At 42.7% G+C, this 23611-nt stretch overlaps 2 protein-coding genes across 3 annotated transcripts in view; one reads left to right on the top strand and one right to left on the bottom strand.

Annotated features, from left to right (window-relative positions):
* Positions 1 to 23611, bottom strand: part of gria4a (glutamate receptor, ionotropic, AMPA 4a) — a gene marked incomplete at both ends in the record, with an annotated part of 231958 nt that overhangs the window by 160766 nt on the left and 47581 nt on the right. The gene's annotated exons all lie outside the window — the stretch shown is intronic.
* LOC311051125 (enoyl-[acyl-carrier-protein] reductase, mitochondrial-like) lies at positions 12070 to 13068 on the top strand (the record flags this gene model as incomplete). The annotated part of the gene is made up of 1 exon (XM_084065526.1): positions 12070 to 13068. The coding sequence occupies exon 1, from the start codon at positions 12166 to 12168 to the stop codon at positions 13066 to 13068; it is 903 nt and encodes a 300-aa protein (XP_083921652.1). The 5' UTR covers positions 12070 to 12165.

The raw sequence follows: 23611 nt of genomic DNA, 5'->3' as shown, positions 1-23611 counted from the left end.
CCTGAAAAGTTACAGTTTTGGACGTATGAGGTTTCCACCCGACAGAGACGATATCAGGTATGAAATCAATAAGTGTGCATCTGTGTGCTCTAGACTGTCCATTGTCCATTGAACCTTCCCCTGACCTCATCGCAGGTCGTATTCTCCGTAATGCCGGAGGTTAGCAAATCTGGCAGGCTGCATGCTGCTGTCAAAGCTAAACTAGAGAATGAAGAAGTGTCCGAGTCGCTGTGGAGAGAGGCCACACTCCCTGTGGCAGTGGTGGAACAAGTACTCACATTTCTTTACTTAAGTAAAAGTATCAATGCTCCAACGTAGAAGTACTCTGTTACAAGTAAAAGTCCGGAATTCATAATTTACTTGAGTAAAACTACATAAGTATTGGTATCAAAATGTACTTAAAGTACCAAAAGTAAAAGTACCCATTATGCAGAATATATGTCCCATTTCACAAGTTTTCAAATGTATAACATTTATTTATTTATTTTTGAAAATAGCAGATCTACAAGCTCACAATGCGTCGCATTGTGAGCTTGTAGATCGGCTATTTTCAAACGGAATCTACAAAGTAACTAGTAACTAAAATTTTCAATAATTGTAGTGGAGTAAAAGTACAATATTTGCCTCTGATATGTAGTGGGGTAAATACTCCAGTAAAGTAAAACTACCTCAAAACTGTACTTAAGTACAGTACTTGAGTAAATGTACTTAGTTACTTTACACCACTGCCTGTGGACTGTTTTGTAGAGCAGTGGTTCCGACTGTTTTTTTTCATTTCAGTCCTCCCTTCTTACCTCCGACACAAGCTGTGATCCACACACATGCACACACACACACACACACACACACACACGCACGTACAGTATATGTACGCAGGCATTCACATATTTTTTTTCCAAACATTACAACTCATGCCTGCCAAACAGAGGGTCTTTGAAATCAAAAAGTTGAAAACCACTGTCTTAAGGGCCATTCACACTGAGCACTATAACTGTAACTATAAAAATATAGTTTTTGTTTGTTCTAAGTGGATGGCAGAGTTCACACCGACTATGAGAAAAACACAATGGTGAACAATATAGCTATTATTATCTTTATAGTTATAGTGCTCAGTGTGAATGGCACTTAAGAGAGCAATGCTTGACAGTGAAATACAGAAAAAATGATTTACCACGACCCACGGCCACAAATATTGTATCGCCTGGAACCTTGTATCTCCAAGTTTCAAATGTGTTTTTTTGAAAATTAAAGCCCTAAATCATCATACAAGAGTGTCACAAAAAAAGTAGTGAAAATGGCAGATTTTCAATATTTTTAAATGATAAAAAAGGAACAGTTTTGGACGAAAACCCAAATCTATCCACCTTAGAAGGATCATTAAAATCTTTGAGCCACCAGCCCACCGGGGAGAGGCTTAATGCCTCCCATGCATCACAATGTAACAGCAAACTTCATGTTTCCCAGCCCTGCAAAAATCCCATTTTTGGACAGTAAGCACATTTTGGGAGCAAAATATTGCTCAAGCACACAGTTTCGGTTCCAGGAGGCAAAAAAAAAGAAGAAAACTTGGCGTGCTTGAAGCTGAAAATTAGTTCCACCATCACCTCCACCCACAACCCCCACCTGGAGATCATTAATGAAAAGAAGGGTGCTGCCGGGCGGGCTGGCTGACAGAGACCTTAAGTTCATGGTGTTTCTTGAATGCAGTGGTTCTGAAAACATTTTCATGCTAAGAACCCCCCCCCCCCAAATCAATGTGTTTATTAGGCCATGGACCGAGATCTACAAGCTATATAGCTCTGCTATTTTCCAGACAATGTAAACATTTGAGAACTTTGGTGATGGAATACAGGGCAAGTATCTACAGCTCTCCTCTGAGACACAGACTGATTTGAAAAAAATTGTACCATTTTATCATGAGCATTAGTGAGGACCTATTATATGAAGATATGTTGAAAAGTGGTTAAGTCGTCCTTTAAGTACAATTTCTGAATAGCCTACTTCTTCCACCACTCTGTGTGTGTGTGTGTGTGTGTGTGTGTGTGTGTGTGTGTGTGTGTGTGTGTGTGTGTGTGTGTGTGTGTGTGTGTGTGTGTGTGTGTGTGTGTGTGTGTGTGTGTGTGTGTGTGTGTGTGTGTGTGTGTGTGTGAGAGACAGTGATTCATCCATTTCACTCAAGTCATCTTTAACCACTGTTAAGGAAGCCAAAACCCAGTGGGCCTGCCCTGAACGAATACAGTCATTTATCACACACACACACACACACACACACACACACACACACACACAGCTAAAATCTGAACCATTTCTCAGAGACAGACGGGGAGACGAGTGCGAAACGAGAAAATAAGAAGGGGATGGAAACACTGTTTTTAATAAGACAATTCCCAGTCGCTCGCTCTCCTCTCTCTCTCTCTCTCTCTCTCATCTCTCCTCTCTCTCTCTCTCTCTCTCTCTCTCTCTCTCTCTCTCTCTCTCTCTCTCTCTCTCTCTCTCTCTCTCTCTCTCTCTCTCTCTCTCTCTCTCTCTCTCTCTCTCTCTCTCTCTCTCTCTCTCTCTCTCTCTCTCTCTCTCGGGAACAGGGTCAGTAGAAGCTGAATCCATGGCCAGAGGGCTGCCAGAAGCCAGTCTTAGAATAGAGTTAGCCTATTGTAAAATTATCATCTCCTGTCTGGAGCAATTTGTTGAGATGTGTGGGCATTGGGCAAGAAGATGTTTTGTGTAGCAGAAAAAAGGTGTGTACATTATATTATTATCATATTACTATCATGTTACTATATATATATATATATATATATATATATATATATATATATATATATATATATATATATATATATATATATATATATATATATATATATATATGTAGGTCGGTCGGTCGGTCGGTCTGTATGTCTGTCTGGTTAGACAGTGATCCTTTAGAATCGAGTTCATAGACCATATTCACACGACGGCCATATTTACACTAAGTCAATGAAATCTTGTTTAGACCTTGTTTATTCGATACACTTATTTGTTTTAGCTTTTGCTCATTTGATTTTCCTATTTGTCTCATCTGTTTAACACATCGGGTGCCAGAGGTTTATCAAAATATTACACGTTCAGTGCCTGCATTTCTTCCATCCACTTACGTTGATACGTTTCGTGCTGTAGAATCCCCGACGCGGAAGTGCATGTAAACAAGCGTGCGTGCGAGACGGCGGCGGGTCCCGACTAACGCCTGGAACAATATTTCTAACGCGATCCTCCATTGCAGAGTGATCGGCGATCGAAAACGGCTCGCTTCCACCACGTTAAAAATAAATGGGGATATTAAGCTTTTAGTCAAGGAGTTAACATTGGAAAGGCCGACCGGAAGGATTTTTGACATGGATCCACATCCGGCCTCTCCTTCTCAGAAACTCCTTGGATGATCCCAAAGTTTCGTTAGAGCGCACCACGTGGGCCCCACGTATAAAAATAAAATTGGGTCAAAATCGGTCCAGACCGTTTACGGCACTCCTCGTTTGGATTATGAAAAACGGTCCGGACCGTTTATGGCACTCAATGTGTTAAGAAAGTAGGTAGCTGATATATTGTACTTTTACCTTAGCAATAGGTATGCTCTTAGTTGCTTGTTTTAGAAGAGAATGCACTTAAGACTTCTGGTGATTAGTAGTTTTGTTCCGTACCTATGTTGAATGCACTTATTGTCGCTTTGAATAAAAGAGTCTGCTAAATGACTGTAATGTAATGTAATGTAATGAAAAATGCCAAAATGGCCGCCGTGTGAATATGGTCTATAGGATAGATAGAAGGTTACCGGCTAGACAGTGGCTTTGTACCTAAATCTATCCACCTTAGAAGGAGTTATATCATTAAAATCTCTGAGCCACCAGCCCACCGTGGAGAAGCTTAATGCCTCCCCATGCATCACAATGTAATGGCACACTTAATGTTTCCCAGCCCTGCAAAAATCCCATTTGCAGTCCCCAATCCCATCTGGATGTCTGTGTGTCTGAGTCCGTGCGACCGGGCATGTTCAAACATGCGGTGGAGTCCCCCGCCGGAGTGGCTTGGAGCGGCAGGCGGTCCTCGACCTCCAACCTTTTTATAAACCCGCTCCCCGCTACGTTAAAAATCGTCCCGCTCCGCTCACAAGCCCTGAGCTGTGCTTAGAGGCCAATTACTGTAGTACCACAATGCATTAGTGCTGGCCACCAGCTCCCAGGTGTGTGTGTGTGTGTGTGTGTGTGTGTGTGTGTGTGTGTGTGTGTGTGTGTGTGTGTGTGTGTGTGTGTGTGTGTGTGTGTGTGTACCTACTCATTGCACTTGTGTGTGGGAGTTGTACTTCTGTCCTTGCGTGAACCGCATTGAATGGATTCAGTATGACTAGGTTGATGAAGGGTGCGCACTCAACAACAGAACAGCAATTTAAAAGAGAGGACCTCTCTCTCTCTCTCTCTCTCTCTCTCTCTCATCTAAATCTACAAAGTATTGTAGTGGAGTAAAAAGCACAACATTTTCCTCTGTGATAGGGTGGAGTAAAAGTAATAAAAAATGTAAATACTCACGCAAAGTCATACAGTAGTAGGCTACCTTAAAATTGTACTTAAATGCAGTACTTGAGTAAATGTACTTAGTTACTTTCCACCACTACTCCTCGGTACTGTATCCATCCCGCCCTTCTGTCATGTTCTCCATTGTACTTGTTCTTTTTTTCCGTAGATTCACGCCCCAACATGATCATACTACACAGCGTCACACAAAAGCAGATCCACAAGTTCGAAACGCGGTGCGAAACAACATATTTTGAGCTTGAGGATATGCACCCTTTGCCGTTTTTTAATTTGAATCCTGAAAAGTACCAGTTTTGGACATAATGAGGTTTCCAGTGACGATTTGAGTAAATGCACTTAGTTACTTGACTCGGTATTGTATTCACCATTCCGTTCTCCATCTACCTCTCACCCCCTCTAAATCCCTGACGTAGCGTGACATTTATAGTTCCATTCACACTTGAAGGAGAGAGGATTATATTGGCGTCACGTAGAGCTCTAAGAACCGTGGTAATGCCTGCACTGCACTGTTTATGATGTTCCATTCAGCCAATTCAGTTTGATACTAAAAAAGCTTAACAGATAGAGGAAGGTCAGTTGTCTAGACAACCATGTTTCATGCGCCGGGCTTTACAAATAAACAGTATTGAGGAGAGGAGGTTATATAGAGGTACACAAAACATCTTCTTGCCCACACATCTCAACAAATTGCTCCAGACAGGAGATGATAATTTTACAATAGGCTAACTCTATTCTAAGACTGGCTTCTGGCAGCCCTCTGGCCATGGTTTCAGCATCTACTGACCCTGTGACTTATAATAGATGAACTTTCATTTTTATTAACTTTATATATTTTGTGTGCAGGTCTATTCAATGTGTGTACTGTATGTGTCCTGTTCAAAATCAGGTTGTATTATGAGTTGCTGCTGGGTATACACTGGAATGTGTATGTTTTAATTGATGTGTTTGATAATCTAGAAATTGTCCTAATCCTTGATAATCTGGAAATTGTCCGGACACAGAAATAAAACACACACACACACACACACGCACGCACGCACACACGCACGCACGCACGCACGCACGCACACACACACACACACACATTTAACGCAAGGCCTCAAGTGGTCTCCGAAACCTCAATGTTAAGGTCAATACTAAAGCCAATGAGCCACGCAAGGCCATGGTTTACAGAGTGGAGAGCTTAACAACGACCCTCAGCTGTTTTAAAATACACCGTTACCAAAATATGATCGTATAGGTAAACCAAGAACCTAGCATCAGTCTAAACAATATACTATCAAAGAATAATAATCTGTACATTGAAACTACAGAAACTATAGGATGCCAGGTAAAGAATGAACCTGTCATCCCCTACATCTAATACCTTAACCTTACATCCAAGGAACGTAGCACTGAGTTGCAGAGACGTCGGTGGCGCAGTGAAATGGGGTACTAGGAGTGTGTTTAAGGGACTCAGCCATTCAGAATTAAACAATGGTACTGTACTATCCGTTTTAGAATAACCAAGGACCAAAAGCTGCAAGATGGACATACGGGTAAACCGACTGAGACAGCGACAGTCTTGCTGTACTGCGGAACAGACAGGCAAACAATACGACTCACCCGCATAAATCTCATCATGCAAACACAAAGAATGTCAACGTGCCAAAGAGCCAAACACAGTTCACTGCCTGACCAAGACAATTTCCCAAAACAAAAGCGCTGGCCGTGTGTGTGCGTGCGCTCGCCGTGCGGTGAACGCTTTAACTGCTCAGGTCAACGTGGAATAGCAGCGGCATCAAAGTGGAATTGATGTCACTGACGGGCCTTACAACTACAGAAATGACTGCCATGCTGCATTGAACTCATGAGATTGTCTGCCGCGCGAGGTTAATTGAAAAATGGAAAGTGGGAGTGAGAGAGAGAGAGAGAGAGGGGGTGGGGGGGGAGAGTACAAAGGGAGATCTATACAGTAGAGGAGTCTGTCTGCTCTGCTGGGAATATAGACGCTGTCGGGCAGAAACCTCTTATCTCCATATTCTAACCTTTTGTGTTTTTTTCATAAATGACATCCTACTTGATCATACTACAGCGTCACACAAAAATCATCAAAAGTAGCAGATCTACAAGCTCAAAACATAATGAAAAGTATTATTATTTTATTTTTTCAATTTCCAAATAGTGCCAATTGCCTAAGCTTGTAATCCTGGGCGCTACTCTCCCTCTGCCAGCCTGGGGAGAGCCCCGAACTGAGCTCATGCTTCCTTCAATGCATGAGGAGTGAGAAAGCCGCTTCTTATCACCTGACAGGGGGGAGTTTACCCGGTAGGACGTAGCGCGTGGAAGGAACGCGTCATTCCAACCAGTTCCTTTCCCCTCCATCAGGCACCCCGGCTGACCAGGGGGAGGCAGTATAGAGGATTACTGCATGTTTTTTTGTGAGGGTACCCTTGAGGACACAGGGAGAACATGCAAACTCCACACAGAGTAGGCCCTTTCGCCAACCCCACCTAGGGTATGGGCGCTGATGACGCGGAGGAGAGGACACGCCCCCAGCTCCCACAGTGTCCCCGGCGGGAATCGAAACCAGGACCTTTCTAGCTGTGAAGCGACAGCGCTACCGACTGCGCCACCGTGGCCCTGAAAAGTAACTGTTTTTTAACATATTAGGTTTCCACCCGACAGAGTCGATATGCCTCCTGGTTGAAGCTTCCATTAACCGAAGAACACATTTTCAACCCATCACAGGCTTAAAAATCGTCTGTTTTCGGCAAGTGACAATGTCGTATTATGATGGAAATTAGGCTTGTTAGGCATGTTCTCACACCTTTATTTTTTTTGTTAAGGAAGGAGGATTTTTAGAGACTATTGAAGCTCATATAAGTTGGGGTACTGACAGAGCATGCTGCCTTACCTAACCTTGTCAGAGCATGAGGATGAAAGGGTTTAAGTGGTTTATGACTAACTGTCTAAGTACAATGGCTTTATATATAAACTATATTACGCCTGCATGCACACACACACACACACACACACACACACACACACACACACACACACACACACACACACACACACACACACACACACACACACACACACACACACACACACACACACAGTCAGAGTAACTAAAGCCTCCGTGTCCCATGTGAGTCAACCTCCAGTGGCCAACACTAAATCACACATTTGCGCTCTCTCGTGCACGCTCGCTCCCCTGAGCCCCTCACAGCCCCATAAGCCTAGAGACTCAGAGGGACTCCGGTCCACTGCGCACGCGCGCGCACACACACACACACACACACACACACACACACACACACACACACACACACACACACACACACACACACACACACACACACACACACACACACACACACAGTCACAATTAACCACTTGAAACCCTATCCCTAGTATATGGGATTTAAGGGTCTATACACTGTATCTATTTATAACAAAGAAATGCAAACTACTGTATAGGTCAAAATGACCCAATAGAAGGGTTAAGGCACTGACCGGTCCAGTGGTTTGCAAGATTAGCCCCGTAGACAGACAGACAGACAGACAGACAGACAGACAGACAGACAGACAGACAGACAGACAGACAGACAGACAGACAGACAGACATTTTAGGACAGTGATTTCATGAATTTGAAGTTAGGATGTTCTGTCGTGCTATGTTTTGGCGAGCTATTACTTTCAATGGTGTGACGTACTGTACGTGACATCCTCTTTCTAAACAAACACGCCTGCTGATAGGAATCACAGTAGGGGGGGAGAGACAACACTTTTTGAACTGAAACTGAAAAGTGATTCACTTTTCATTTTGTTTTACTCTCAGAGTTAAATTAACACTGAGGATTCGACCGTGTATGGACTATTGTATTTCATCTTCAGTGAGTGAACAGTATGCTAAATCATAATAATCTAAAACAAAGTATTTTGTTTTAGATTATTGTGCAAAATGTGAGCCATGTGATGCATTGTGTAGTGTGTGTAATGTTGCCCTTTCCCTGCATAGAATGTCCAATTGTGTGTTCCTATAAAAGGTCAGTGTGTGCTGCTAGCCAGCCTCCATGCACCCACCACTGCGCTGCTGCCTCTTTTATATGTCACCACTACACACCAGTGGTTCTCCAACTGTGGGTCCCCAAATTATTATATATTTTTTTATTTGTATCACGATGAAGATTTCAAGATTTTTAAGAAAAATACACAGCATAGAAGACACCAAAAACACACAAAAAAGAAGAAAAAGCTAAAATGCATGGTGTAGTCCCTTTAACACACTGACTGCCAAGGACCTAATATTATGTCATCTCAAATCCAACGCTTGACCGCCAATGACGTAATATTAGGTCATCATGGTGTTTTGTTTTTCTTTTTGTTATAAGGTAAAACCGCTGGCAGTGGCGGATGAATTCATTAATCAACAACTGGCAATGAATGTGTTAAATATGAATGTTATTTTATCATTAAAATATTGGTGTTTTACCAGTTATTCGGGGGGCCCACTTGCAGTATCCTCACGGCCCATCATGTGGGCCTCGTCCCATAGGTTTAGGAAAGGCTACCCTAGAGGCTGTATATGTCACCTCAGTGCACAGTCATGCTGAGGTGCTTCAAAGTGCAGCCAGGGTATTCAGTATAGTGTTTGGCCCCAGGCTGTTGGCTGCACCACAGTCCATGTCAACAATAGCCACGCAGTCGCAAATACCAGACTACACTTATCAAGCACACACGCATGCATGCACACGGCTCGCAGTGGTGGAAAGGGGAATAAAATGCACTTGCTGAAGTACTGTTTCGAGGCACGTTTACTTTACTTGAGTCCATTTTGAAATACGTTATACTTCACTACATCTCAGTAGTTAATATTGTACCTAATACAATTATTTGAAGTTACTTTTAGTTACTTTTGATTATTACAAAATCTACATTGCCCAATTAAATCTATTTGAAAAGAGGCTCTCTACAAGCTATCCTGACACATTATGAGCTTGTTTAGTACTTTTACTTTGATAGTCTACTTTAAGTATATTTTGCTGCCAATACATGTGTACTTTTACTAAACTAAACATGTTAATACAGGGCTTTTACTTGTGACAGAGTATTTCTATATTGTAGTATTGCTGTTTTTAGGGTTAGGGTAAGTAAAAAAAAACAAAAAAACATCTACTGCATATTGCATATGTGCACGCTTTAACTGTAGGCACACATGCAAGCAAACAACCATACATCAAACACCAGAGTTTGCATGAAAAACCACAATCTATTAATTTTGTATGAGTATACAGCAGTGCTCCAATGTTCCACCATACATCCACTGAGATATGGAAGCTTGGAAACAAAACAAAGGTCAGGAATGAAGAAAAAAAAACACATTATTAGTGGCCTGATTTCTAGATACCACTCGAAACAAATACCCCTGCACTCCCCCTCTATCTCGCTCTTGGTCTCTCACACACACACACACACACACACACAAACACACACACACACACACACGCACAGGAACAGTTTATTTATGTCCACATATAAACGGTAGTAATGCCATCAGATAATGCGGCAGTCAGTTTACAGTACATATCATCGCTGTAGGGTGGAAACCTTCTATGTCCAAAAGCGTTACTTTTCACGATAATGGAAAATAGAACCTGTGTTCCAATGGGTCCAATGTAGATTTAGTCTTGTTAGTACTTTTCACGGCTTAAACATTTATAAAAGCCACAGACACTACTTTCAACCTGGCCTCCCTATTTTGGGCATGTCATTATAGACAACAATGTTCACAAAATAGCAAAACAACAGCAGACACTGTCATAAGTATAAAAGTGGGTATTCATTTTAGGGAAAAAACAATATATCAAAAGATGACTGCTTGCTTGCTTAATTGATTGATTGATTTTGTATATTTGTCTTGATTATTTGATTGATGGAAAATCTAATCTAAACCCTGTATACACAGGAAGCTCATGTCAGGGGTAAGCCGTTTTGCTACCAAACAGTATAAGTAACAACATGAATTAAAAACCAACATGCAAAAATAACGCGCTCAAGATGTTAACAAACACACTCATTAATTAATTAACTAATTAAGTACACACACATTAATTAAAGGCGGGATAAACACATCCACAGTAGCTGAACCTGTCTGTCTTCTATTCTGTACAGCAAATTAATTCCCCCTAGCTCATTTGTAGTGTGTGCGCGCGCGTGTGTGTGTGTGTGCGTGTGCGTGTGCGTGTGCGTGTGTGTGTGTGTGTGTGTGTGTGTGTGCGCGCACACACGCACGCACACGTGTACATGCGCACGTGTGTGCATGCGGTTGATGTCTAGAGGCCTCATTTCATTGGCTCATGTATTTCTGTCTCTCTCGGCTATGAGTGTTTCATCTAGCATCCACAGCGAACATCCTCTTGAAATACTGAAATTCTGGAGGGCTCCGATTTCTAAATTCTCCTCATATAAAATGTATTATTTTCGGCATAAATAGAATGGAAGTTGAATATTATGTAGCCTCTGGATTTCCATGTGGCGTGGCTGCGGGCAGAAGTTGAGTCAAGGATAGCTGAAGTACACACAGAAAAAGAAAGGTGCCAACTGGAACGAAACTGGTTCCTCTGAGTGATTCCGTAGAACAGTGATTCTAAACCTGTTGGTTCTGAGAATGATCTGAGAATGCACGCGGCCCACCCATCTGACCACTTAACACGTGGGGGTCAGATGGGTGGGCAAGGAACGCTTTTAGAGATTTTTAAGTTGGCCCTGGTCCAGAAAAGGTTGAGAACCACTGCCACAGAAGAACCATTTTTGGTTCCAGAAAGAAGAACCAAGGTTATTTAACGATTACAATTTTTAAATGGCTCTATAAAAGAACCCTAAACCACTTAAACCCTCCTTCACTTGTCTCTCCAGATAGTCTGTACTTGGTCAGCTCCTTTTTTCTCCTCCACCCCAATATGTGGAACAGAGCTTATCTACAAGCTCACAATGCGACACGTTGTAAGCTTGTAGATCAGCTATTTTCAGCAAACATTTGCCTACTAACACGAAGCGTTTGAGAGGATTCCACGTTACTAGATCGGCCACATTATATCGCCATGGTTACAACAAAGGTTAGGCTGACGCGACCTATTGGATTCCATATTTGGACATGGTTGGCCCATTGTGACCCATATATGTTCATTAGGGACAGGCGTCATGGTCCGACTCATTCGAGATTGGCATCATGAACGTGCTCAGGCAGATTGGTCGTCAAATCCTAGATTAGTGGTTTTGGGCTCAAATATGCTCATTGGCTCACACTTCATGAGCGGTGCAAGCAATAACCAAATTCACGCTGCAAAAATACAGTTATAAAATGAAGCTCTCTCGAACTGTCCGCTTACTAATTCAGAGCAGTTGTTCAAGACATCAGACAATTTGCAGAACATTTGAGACTGCAGTGCGAAAACAATCGGTAGCAGGGGTTACGCGTAAGTACTACTCTACTGGTTCGCCTGGAGGTGGATGCTGCTCGGCACTGGTGTACAGGAACCATGGGGACCCTTCGCACGTCGTACAGCTGGAGAACGTGGACCTGCCCTCCGTAGGTGCAAAAGATGTTCTTGTCAAAATGCTGGCAGCCCCGATCAATCCTTCAGACATCAACATGATACAAGGCACGTACGCCCTCCTCCCTGACTTCCCGGCGGTGGGGGGCAACGAGGGCGTGGCTGAGGTTGTAGAACTGGGGAGCCAGGTGACATCTCTCAAAGTGGGAGACTGGATTATTCCCAAAGACGCCGGGCTAGGGACCTGGAGAACAGCAGCGGTGCTAGCAGAGGAAGAGGTCATCTCACTGCCAAATGACATTCCCTTGCTGTGCGCTGCCACACTGGGGATCAACGCCTGCACTGCCTTCAGGATGCTGGCAGACTTTAAGGACCTCAGGCCAGGTGACACGGTCATCCAAAATGCAGCCAACAGTGGAGTAGGTCAGGCGGTCATACAGATTGCCGCTGCGAGGGGAATCAATACCGTCAACGTTGTACGAGACAGGCCAGAGTTCACGCAGCTCAGTGGCAGGCTGAAAGCCATGGGGGCCAGCCACGTCATCAAAGAGGAGACACTAAGACGCCCTGAGACGAAAGAGCTATTCAAGACGTTCCCAAGGCCCAGGCTGGCACTGAACGGCGTAGGGGGCAGGAGTGCAACAGAACTCCTCCGTCAGTTACAGGCTGGAGGGTGCATGGTAACCTACGGAGGCATGGCCAAACAGCCCATCACTGTACCCGCGAGTGCTCTCATTTTTAAGAACGTGGAAGTGCGCGGCTTTTGGGTCTCGCAGTGGAAGAAGGATCACTCAAACGATGATGAGGGGGCCTTCAGAGGCATGCTGGGTGAGCTGTGCTCCCTGGTCCGCCAGGGGAAGCTGACCGCACCGGGCTGTACTGAGGTCAGCCTGCACGACTACCGCACAGCTCTGGACTCGGCCATGCGGCCTTTCGTCTCATCCAAACAGGTCCTGGTCATGTGACCTGGTTGAGCTTATTAACTTCACACAATACAAATAAAATGCCCATTAACATTTGGCATATCAAGTCAAAAATGGCATCGCAATCCTTGAGATACATTACTGATTTTGAAGAGAACAAATCATTTCGACCTGCTTATATACAAGTTCAGCCTCGCTAGTGGCGCGGCTCTAAGAATGTTAATGTCAGTCCGTCCATTTAATAATTCCTTATTTTTTTCCCAATGGGTCTCCCTTGCGCCCCCTTGGGGACCCAAACAATCTTAACATAATATTATCTTTCATTAGTCAAAGTCAAGATTCACTTGAGAGAAATTCATCAATTCCTAACACATACAAAAGTAATTTAGAAGTGTGTAGAATGTGCTCGACAGAATATGACAACTGGGCTATGCTCAGGCAATAAATAAAATCATGTCTAGATGTCTTGGTGCATGAAACTATTCATCAGAGAACCAGAATAATGTGTTTTGATCAACATGACATGAGCAATTAATAATGTAGGAAACAGATGACAATTGTACCCAATCATTTGCATGAATGTCCAAAGCATTTGCAAAGGAATGAGGGATTGCTTTTATGATGCATGCAAGGGATGAAGGCTTGGTTCAGACTGCAGACAAACGTGATTTGTTTCTCAAATCTCATCTTTAAGCCGGCCCAGGCCAGATCAGCTATTTGTGGTGGTATTTTTGGCTTCAGTATCCAAAGTGTTTTAAATCACATTTCAAACCACGTTGAATGTGGTTCAAATCTTAGAAAACTCTGTTTCCATGATTTAAATCTGAATACAAATCTGATTTGTGCTGCCACTGCCAGTCTGAATTGAGCCTAAATGCAGTGGTGGATGAAGTACATTTTGTTGTTGTCGGGCAGAAACCTTCTATATCCATATCCTAACTTTTTGTGTTTTTGCGTAAATTAACGCCCTACTTGATCATACTACAGTGTCACACAAAAGCATCAAAAGTAGCAGATCTGCAAGCTTGAGCTTGCAGATCTGCTACTTTTACTATTTTTGAGTTTGAATCTTGAAAAGACAGTTTTGGACATTATGAGGTTTCCTCCCAACAGAGACAATTTACTCAAGTACTGTACTTAACTACAATTCTGAGGTACTTTTACTTTCCCTGATATTTAGATTCATTGATGCTTCTACTCCACTAAATTTAAGAGGAGATTATTTTACTTTTTACTTCACTACATTTGACAATTTTAGTTACTAGTTACTTTTTATTTTTGAATAACCTATGTGACAAATTGTGAGTTTGTATATTATAAAATAGGGCCTTAAGTGGTTAATGATGAATAAGTGTATATACCATGTTCAATCTAAAATGAGTAGCCCACACTTATGTTTTGCTACTTTAAGTATATGTTGATGGTCATACTTTTGTACTTTGATTTAAGTAAGATTTTAAATGTAGGCCTTTTACTTGTAACAAAGTATTTTTACCCTGCAGTATTGCTACTTTTGCTTAAAGCTTCTACCCAGGATTTGAACCCAGTTTCCTAAACAAGTCCTGAGTGTATTTTTACCAATAGAGCCTGCCTGCTTGCTCAGGGGATAAATTAAACCTTGACCATCAGGTACAAATTCATGTCAGGTCCTGTGTCTAGGTGAGACGTGACCTTTGACACGATCTAAATAGAAGATCAGGGAGACAAAATACAATTAACATACTCTACCATATAGATTGGACAAAATTAAAATGTATTAATAATACAAAATATATATAGTGCTGCTTCAAGTCCAAAATCAAAATACTTCTTTACACCACTGTCTAAATGAGGTGAAGATTGAACAAATTTCTATCCTGATCTGAGCAATCTACCAAAGCCAGTGACATAAAACTAATACATTTTAACATAACCCTGTAATTCACATCATCATTTAATGCAGCCTGACATTGCCCATACTTCAAAAAACAATCCATTGGTGATGCCTAATTTCACGGTTAATTTTAAATTCACAAATGCTATTCATCAAACTACTGCATTCCACCAGTGCAGTCAGCCTGCTGTACTTTTCCAACAACTGAGAATTTACAGTTGCAGAGATTACCATTTGCATTAAGCTATCAGATAACTGTAGCTCTGTAAATTGCAAAATGGGGTCCAGGGAGTGGCAGGGAGCCCTCAGGCTCCTTGAGGCATTCCAAATGGACCCTTGCAGGTCTGTAACTCTGACAGTGTACAAATGGACCCTTACGGGTCTATTTGGTTCAGTTTGTACACTCTCAGAGTTATAGGGGGTAATCAAATTAAAATTAGAACCACTGCTGTAGCCCATCATTGGATAATAGAATAGTAGTAATTATGCATTGAATACATAGGACCACAATGGAAGGAAACAGTGTGTGTACTGTTTGCAATTGGTTAATCAATCAAGTCTCTCTCTCTCTCTCTCTCTCTCTCTCTCTCTCTCTCTCTCTCTCTCTCTCTCTCTCTCTCTCTCTCTCTCTCTCTCTCTCTCTCTCTCTCTCTCTCTCTCTCTCTCTCTCTCTCTCTCTCTCTCTCTCTCTCTCTCTCTCTCTCTCTCTCTCTCTTCTCTCTTCTCTCTCTCTCTTCCAATCTTCATATCCCAGATGATTCTCTCTCTCTCTCTCTCTCTCTCTCTCTCTCTCTCTCTCTCTCTCTCTCTCTCTCTCTCTCTCTCTCTCTCTCTCTCTCTCTCTCTCTCTCTCTCTCTCTCTCTCTCTCTCTCTCACTCTCTTCCAATCTTCATATCCCAGATGATTGCTCTGATGATATTACCTCCATATGGACAATATTACTCTAGTACGCCATCTGCACTCATCCCCCCGAGCATTGCTGTGTGTGACTGACTGCATGCCAATGCATGTTTGTGTGTCAGAGAGAGAGAGAGAGAGAGAGAGTCAAACATTTCCATGTCAAGGATTTCCAAATTTATTTGGCTGCAGACCCCCATCTTAAAAGGATTTTGTGCCAGGGACCCCCACAAGAGATTTGTCGAGATCTTTTGAAAATAGTGTCGCATCACGACACTATTTTCTGTACATTTTTTGGGGTAAATGTGCAATTTTCGTATGGCTGCACATTTTTAGTAGGGCTGCAAGTCTTTAAACTGTTCCTCATTTTGTTGGCAACCACCTGGAACCCCCTCAAGGACCGCCCTATGAGAACCAGTGGGATCGAGAGATAGAACGACAAAAGAGAGCGAACACGTGTACGCAAGTGAGCGTGCTTGAGAGAGGCTGAGCGTGACGGAGATTTTGCTGAAGAGAGGAGAGGAGAGGAGAGGAGAGGAGAGGAGAGGAGAGTGTTTGTGCCACTAACTCGACTGTAGGGATCATATTGGTATTATTATGATGGCGGAAGGAAGGCGGTGTTCTAATCCAGGGCTTATACTGCTGTAGTGGATGTTCCCTGTCCGCCCCAGTGGCTTCACAACTCACTCACTGTCTCAAAAACAACATTACCCCGCCCCATACTTTGTTAAACGCACACCGCCACGCTCCACCACAGAGCGAGAGCCAGGGGGGGGGGGGGGGGGGGGGGGCAAAGTAATATTTTGTTTTTCGGTGCGATAGTGGAGGGCAAACAGAAGATTGGCTATTTCAGAGATCTCGTCCATCTCGCCGGGGAGGCCTGCGGGGGAGCGACGTGCCTTGAAAACAAATGTACGTAAACCCACAAGCTACAGCACAGACACACACACACACATCATTTGATGTTGTCTCTGTAGGTTTGCACGCTGTCAAACTGTTGTCCATTTCCCCATACAGTACTTGCACCCCCCCTCTCTCCCTCTGCCTCATTTCCTCTCTCCCCGTCTGTCATCCTCCCCCATCTCTCTCTGATTAACATGTTGGTGTTAATCAGATGTGTGTTGGAATTCTCTCTCTCTCTCTCTCTCTCTCTCTCTCTCTCTCTCTCTCTCTCTCTCTCTCTCTCTCTCTCTCTCTCTCTCTCTCTCTCTCTCTCTCTCTCTCTCTCTCTCTCTCTCTCTCTCTCTCTCTCTCTCTCTCTCTCTCTCTCTCTCTCTCTCTCTCTCTCTCTCTCTCTCTCTCTGCTGTGACACCCTGAATTCTGGGAGATCAATAAAGTGATATCTTATCTCTCAATTCACTTCTATTAAAAGCAGTCCTATCAGTATGAACAAAGCAGGTACATGCTCATTAATTTAAATTACAGTAGATGAATATAAGAAACCATAGCTGACTGTACTTCAGTGTACTGTATTGATTCATAGATTCATACATGCATTAGTGAGAGAAAAATAGGTGTTGCGAATACTGCTAATTAAAGATCAGACATGCTGCTGCAGTGTCTCTGCCTCTCTATTAAATTAGTATGATTAGAAGCAGCTTTGTGTTGGAATCAGTTGCAGCTGTTTATGCCTTACTCGTACATGCATGCACGCAGGTGCGCGCGCACACACACACACACACACACACACACACACACACACACACACACACACACACAGTCCGATGTAGAAGCAGCTACCACCGCTTCATCAAAAATGACATTCATATACAAAATAATGTAAAGAAATGTCTTTCTTTTTCTGTTTTAAAAATCTTTATTCTATTCTTATCTTTAATTTTCATTGTGATACAGATAAAAAGGGACATAAGTTTACAACGTTAGTTCCACTGATCCAAGCCGGAACACAATCGATTGATCATGAAACAAAATCAAATTAACAATATAGCTGCAAGCAGCAATTAGCGGTTTCGAGAATAATGGCAGACTGGCAGACTGTGACAAGAGTGGCAGACTGGCAGACTGGCAGACTTTGACAGACTGGCAGACTGGCAGACTGGCAGACTTTGACAGAGTGGCAGACTGGCAGACTGGCAGACTGTGACAGAGTGGCAGACTGGCAGACTGGCAGACTGTGACAGACTGTGGCAGACTGGCAGACTGGCAGACAGACAGACTATGGCAGACTGGCAGACTGGCAGACAGACAGACAGACAGTGACAGAGTGGCAGACTGGCAGACTGTGACAGACTGGCAGACTGGCAGACTGTGACAGAGTGGCAGACAGACAAACAGACAGACTGTGACAGTGGCAGACTGGCAGACAGACAGACAGTGACAGAGTGGCAGACTGGCAGACTGGCAGACAGACAGACTGTGGCAGACTGGCAGACTGGCAGATAGACAGACAGACAGTGACAGAGTGGCAGACTGGCAGACAGACAGACAGACTGTGACAGAGTGGCAGACTGGCAGACAGACAGACAGACAGACAGTGACAGAGTGGCAGACTGGCAGACAGACAGACAGTGACAGAGTGGCAGACAGACAGACTGTGACAGAGTGACAGAGTGACAGACTGGCAGACAGACAGTGACAGAGTGGCAGACTGGCAGACAGTGACAGAGTGGCAGACAGGCAGAGAGAGAGAGAGAGAGAGAGAGAGAGAGAGAGAGAGAGAGAGAGAGAGAGAGAGAGAGAGAGAGAGAGAGAGCGAGAGAGCGCAAAGTGCACATGTCTGAATTAACAGGGTCATGTTTTGTATAATGCAATTTAAATGTAAACTGTGACGAGTGGGGTTTGAACCGTGGACCTTTGGCACATGAGACTAACACTGTATTGATCAAGCTATTCAATCCACAGCCTTGGTCAGTGAGAAGGGAGAATCCAACAAAACAAAACAAAAGAGGGAATGAAGTACATCATACATTGAAAACGACTACTCTCAATAGGCGTTTCATTTAACAATTGCATGTTTATTCATTGATACAGTCATGTTGTGTGCAATGCAATTGAGTTGAGGTCTGCATGAGGTGAGATTTGAACCGGCGACCCTCTGGTATCAAGACAGATGATTAAGCCATTGGGCCAACAGACCCGAACTGATGAAAAGGGAGTTCACACACATGACACACTTTCACGCAAATTGCTCAGAAATAGTGGATTTAAATGTTTTTCAAACTGCTCAAAATTGCAGACAATCTAAGGGCGGAGTTTACTGGTTAACAATTGCACATGCATTCATTGATACAGTCATGTTGTGTGCAATGCAATTATAATGAATTCTACATGACGTAGGATTCGAACCAGGAACCCTGTGGTTTCAAGGCAGATGATTAAGCCATTGGGCCAACAGACCTGTACTAGTGAAAAGGGAGTTCACACACATGACACACTTTCACGCAAATTGCTCAGAAATCCTTGGTTTAAATGTTTTTCAAACTGCTCAATATATTTCGGAATGGAAACTAGTGGAAAATAGTCGATCTACAAGCTCACAACGCGTTGCTATCTAAAAAGGTGTGAGATTGTAGATCGGCTATTTTCACAAGAAAGTATGTCATACATAAAAAACAATTACTCTCAAAAGCATTTCGTGTTATTGTCTAAACATTGCACATGTCTGAATTAACAGGGTCATGTTTTGTACAATGCAATTTAAATGTGAACTGTAATAAGTGGGATTTGAACCAGGGACCTTCGGCACATGAGACTCACACTCTACCGGTGGAGCTATCCAATACACAGCCTTAGACAGTGAAAAGGGAGAATCCAACAAAACAAAACAAAAGCGCGAATGAAGTACGTCATACATTGAAAATAACTACTTTCAAGTATGCATTTCTCGTCATCTTTAACAATTGCACATGTATTCATTGATATAGTCATGTTGTGTGCAATGCAATTATAATTAAGTCTACCTGAGGTGGGATTCGAACCGGCTACCCTATGGTTTCAAGGCAGATGATTAAGCGATCAAGCTATTGAACCAACACACCTGAACCTGTGAAAAAGGGCCTCAAACATGTATTTGACACAGTTTCATGCAAATTGCTCAGAAATCCTGGATTTAAATGTTTTTCAAACTGCTCAAAATTGCAGACAATCTAAGGGCAGAGCTTACTGGTCAAAGTGATACATGTGTTCCTCATGAGTCAAGGCACATGTGTAAGCAGGTTTAACGGCTGTCGGCCAAACGAGGCATGACTTTTGCCTGTTTAAAGTTTGCATTTTCAAAAAATTGCTATAGCGCCCCCCTTTGACCAATTGGAGTAAGATTGGTTTCAGTGATACTTGGAAGGACCCTCTACAATATTGCAAAGTGTCAAACAAATGTGAGTCTGCATGTATGTGTTAGGGGCAGATGAAAAATTAAAATAAAGCTGCAAGTAGGATTTTTACTGCTTTTTACTGCTTTTCATAGAATTCGAAATGGTGGGAGATCTAAAGGTCAGAGGTCAAAAGTCAAACAGTGAAAGTTGTTAGGCATGAGGAGACGCATGTGTGTATCGAAGTTTCATGGCTGTAGGTCGAACAGGGCATGAGCTGTACCTGTTCAAAGTTGGCATTTTCAATTGAGTGCTACAGCGCCACCCTTTGGCCAATGGTTGTGAGTTTCGGGTTTTCGCCGTTTGGCATAGCCCTCTACCATATTGCCGAATTTCATAAGAAGTGACCAGGCGGTTAGGCCAGAACTGGCAAAAACGGCGGAAGAATAATAATGAAAGTGTAGAGATGTAATAGGGTTCGAAGCCTGATAGGCTCTCGAAACCTAATGAAGTACATCATACATTGAAAACAAGTACTCTCAATAAGCGTTTCATTTAACAATTGCATGTTTATTCATTGATACAGTCATGTTGTGTGTAATGCAATTGAGTTGAGGTCTGCATGAGGTGAGATTTGAACCGGCGACGCTCTGGTATCAAGGCAGATGATTAAGCCATTGGGCCAACAGACCCGAACTGATGAAAAGGGAGTTCACACACATGACACACTTTCACGCAAATTGCTCAGAAATACTGGATTTAAATGTTTTTCAAACTGCTCAAAATTGCAGACAATCTAAGGGCGGAGTTTACTGGTTAACAATTGCACATGCATTCATTGATACAGTCATGTTGTGTGCAATGCAATTATAATGAATTCTACATGACGTGGGATTCGAACCAGGAACCCTGTGGTTTCAAGGCAGATGATTAAGCCATTGGGCCAACAGACCTGTACTAGTGAAAAGGGAGTTCACACACATGACACACTTTCACGCAAATTGCTCAGAAATCCTTGGTTTAAATGTTTTTCAAACTGCTCAATATATTTCGGAATGGAAACTAGTGGAAAATAGTCGATCTACAAGCTCACAACGCGTTGCTATCTAGAAAGGTGTGAGATTGTAGATCGGCTATTTTCACAAGAAAGTATGTCATACATAAAAAAAAACTACTCTCAAAAGCATTTCGTGTTATTGTCTAAACATTGCACTTGTCTGAATTAACAGGGTCATGTTTTGTACAATGCAATTTAAATGTGAACTGTAATAAGTGGGATTCGAACCAGGGACCTTCGGCACATGAGACTCACACTCTACTGGTGGAGCTATCCAATACACAGCCTTAGACAGTGAAAAGGGAGAATCCAACAAAACAAAACAAAAGCGCGAATGAAGTACGTCATACATTGAAAAGAACTACTTTCATGTATGCATTTCTCGTCATCTTTAACAATTGCACATGTATTCATTGGTATAGTCATGTTGTGTGCAATGCAATTATAATTAAGTCTACCTGAGGTGGGATTCGAACCGGCTACCCTATGGTTTCAAGGCAGATGATTAAGCGATCAAGCTATTGAACCAACACACCTGAACCTGTGAAAAAGGGCCTCAAACATGTATTTGACACAGTTTCATGCAAATTGCTCAGAAATCCTGGATTTAAATGTTTTTCAAACTGCTCAAAATTGCAGACAATCTAAGGGCAGAGCTTACTGGTCAAAGTGATACATGTGTTCCTCATGAGTCAAGGCACATGTGTAAGCAGGTTTAACGGCTGTCGGCCAAACGAGGCATGACTTTTGCCTGTTTAAAGTTTGCATTTTCAAAAAATTGCTATAGCGCCCCCCTTTGACCAATTGGAGTAAGATTGGTTTCAGTGATACTTGGAAGGACCCTCTACAATATTGCAAAGTGTCAAACAAATGTGAGTCTGCATGTATGTGTTAGGGGCAGATGAATAATTTAAAAAAAGCTGCAATTTTCATTGGCTTATAAAAGCTTAACGTTTTCACTTATGGAAAATCCGCTAAGTTACGTTTGTCGGCATTGGTCCAAAGTTCATGTGTATACAGTTTCGTACAGATTGCTCATAAATCCCAGGAGAAGTGATTTTTTTACTGCTTTTTACTGCTTTTCATAGAATTCGAAATGGTGGGAGATCTAAAGGTCAGAGGTCAAAAGTCAAACAGTGAAAGTTGTTAGGCATGAGGAGACGCATGTGTGTATCGAAGTTTCATGGCTGTAGGTCGAACAGGGCATGAGCTGTACCTGTTCAAAGTTGGCATATTTCAATTGAGTGCTACAGCGCCACCCTTTGGCCAATGGTTGTGAGTTTCGGGTTTTCGCCGTTTGGCATAGCCCTCTACCATATTGCCGAATTTCATAAGAAGTGACCAGGCGGTTAGGCCAGAACTGGCAAAACCGGCGGAAGATCATGAAAGTGTACAGATGTAATAAGGCTTCGAGCCTATTGGCCTCGAAACCTTAATGACAATGCACACAACCCACCCATCTGACCATTTAAATAAGTAGTTCACCCAAAAAATAGTTTTTTTTTCTATCAATTACACACCTCATGAAGCATTGAATTCATGGAGTTGTTTTAGTTTTTGTCACATTCCTGAGCCAATAATTTGATGATAGTAATAAAGATTCTAATGTATCCGGTAGGAGACACAAAGGAGACTCTTTGTGTCTCCTACCGGACAGACCGCTGGTTATCAAATTATTGTTTTAGGAATGTGATAAAAAAACTACAAATATCGCCATGAATTCAATTCTTCATGGGGTGTGTAATTTATAGAAAATAAGTCATTTTTTTAGGTGAACTACTCCTTTAACACAACAGTCAGACGGGTGGGCTGTAAATGCTTTTGGAATGTTCAAGTGCACCCTGATCCATGAAAGGTTTCTGCTTCAAAGCATTTTAAAGCCTTTTTTAAAGACTTTTTCCCCCCTTCTAAAATCATCAACGTCTCCGAAAGAAAGAAAGAAAGAGAACAGAAGCTGTTTAAAGAGACGATAAAGAGCGCCACGCCGACAGTTCATGTAAGAGTCAGTGAGGAGAGTTCAAAGTCAGACGTGAGGCACAGCAGCCAGGTGAGCAGATGTGTCTACATTATTGATTCACACTCTTGAAGTGTCAAACATGGAGATCTGTAGCCATGCACGCGCGCACGCGCACACACACACACACACACACACACACACACACACACACACACACACACACACACACACACACACACACACACACACACACACACACAAACACACACACACACACACACACACACACACACACACACACACACACACACACACTTTACATTTACTCTTGAGAGATACAACTAGAATAATATAATAACAACTGACAGATTCAACATTAAATATGAAATGTTTTGGTGCAGATGCCTATAACACCTGGGAACCAACAGCCCTGGATTGTCTGAAGCATTGGTTCTCAAAGTGGGGTCCGTGGACCCCCAGGGGTAACTGAGGGGGTTCCAGGGGGTCCCCAGCCAAATGAATAGTTAGGAA

Source organism: Gymnoscopelus microlampas (assembly GCF_963454915.1).
Source record: "Gymnoscopelus microlampas genome assembly, chromosome: 8".
NCBI classification, from domain to species: domain Eukaryota; kingdom Metazoa; phylum Chordata; class Actinopteri; order Myctophiformes; family Myctophidae; genus Gymnoscopelus; species Gymnoscopelus microlampas.
The sequence above is the reverse complement of the archived record's forward strand: the minus strand, read 5'-3'. Positions and strand labels throughout refer to the sequence as shown.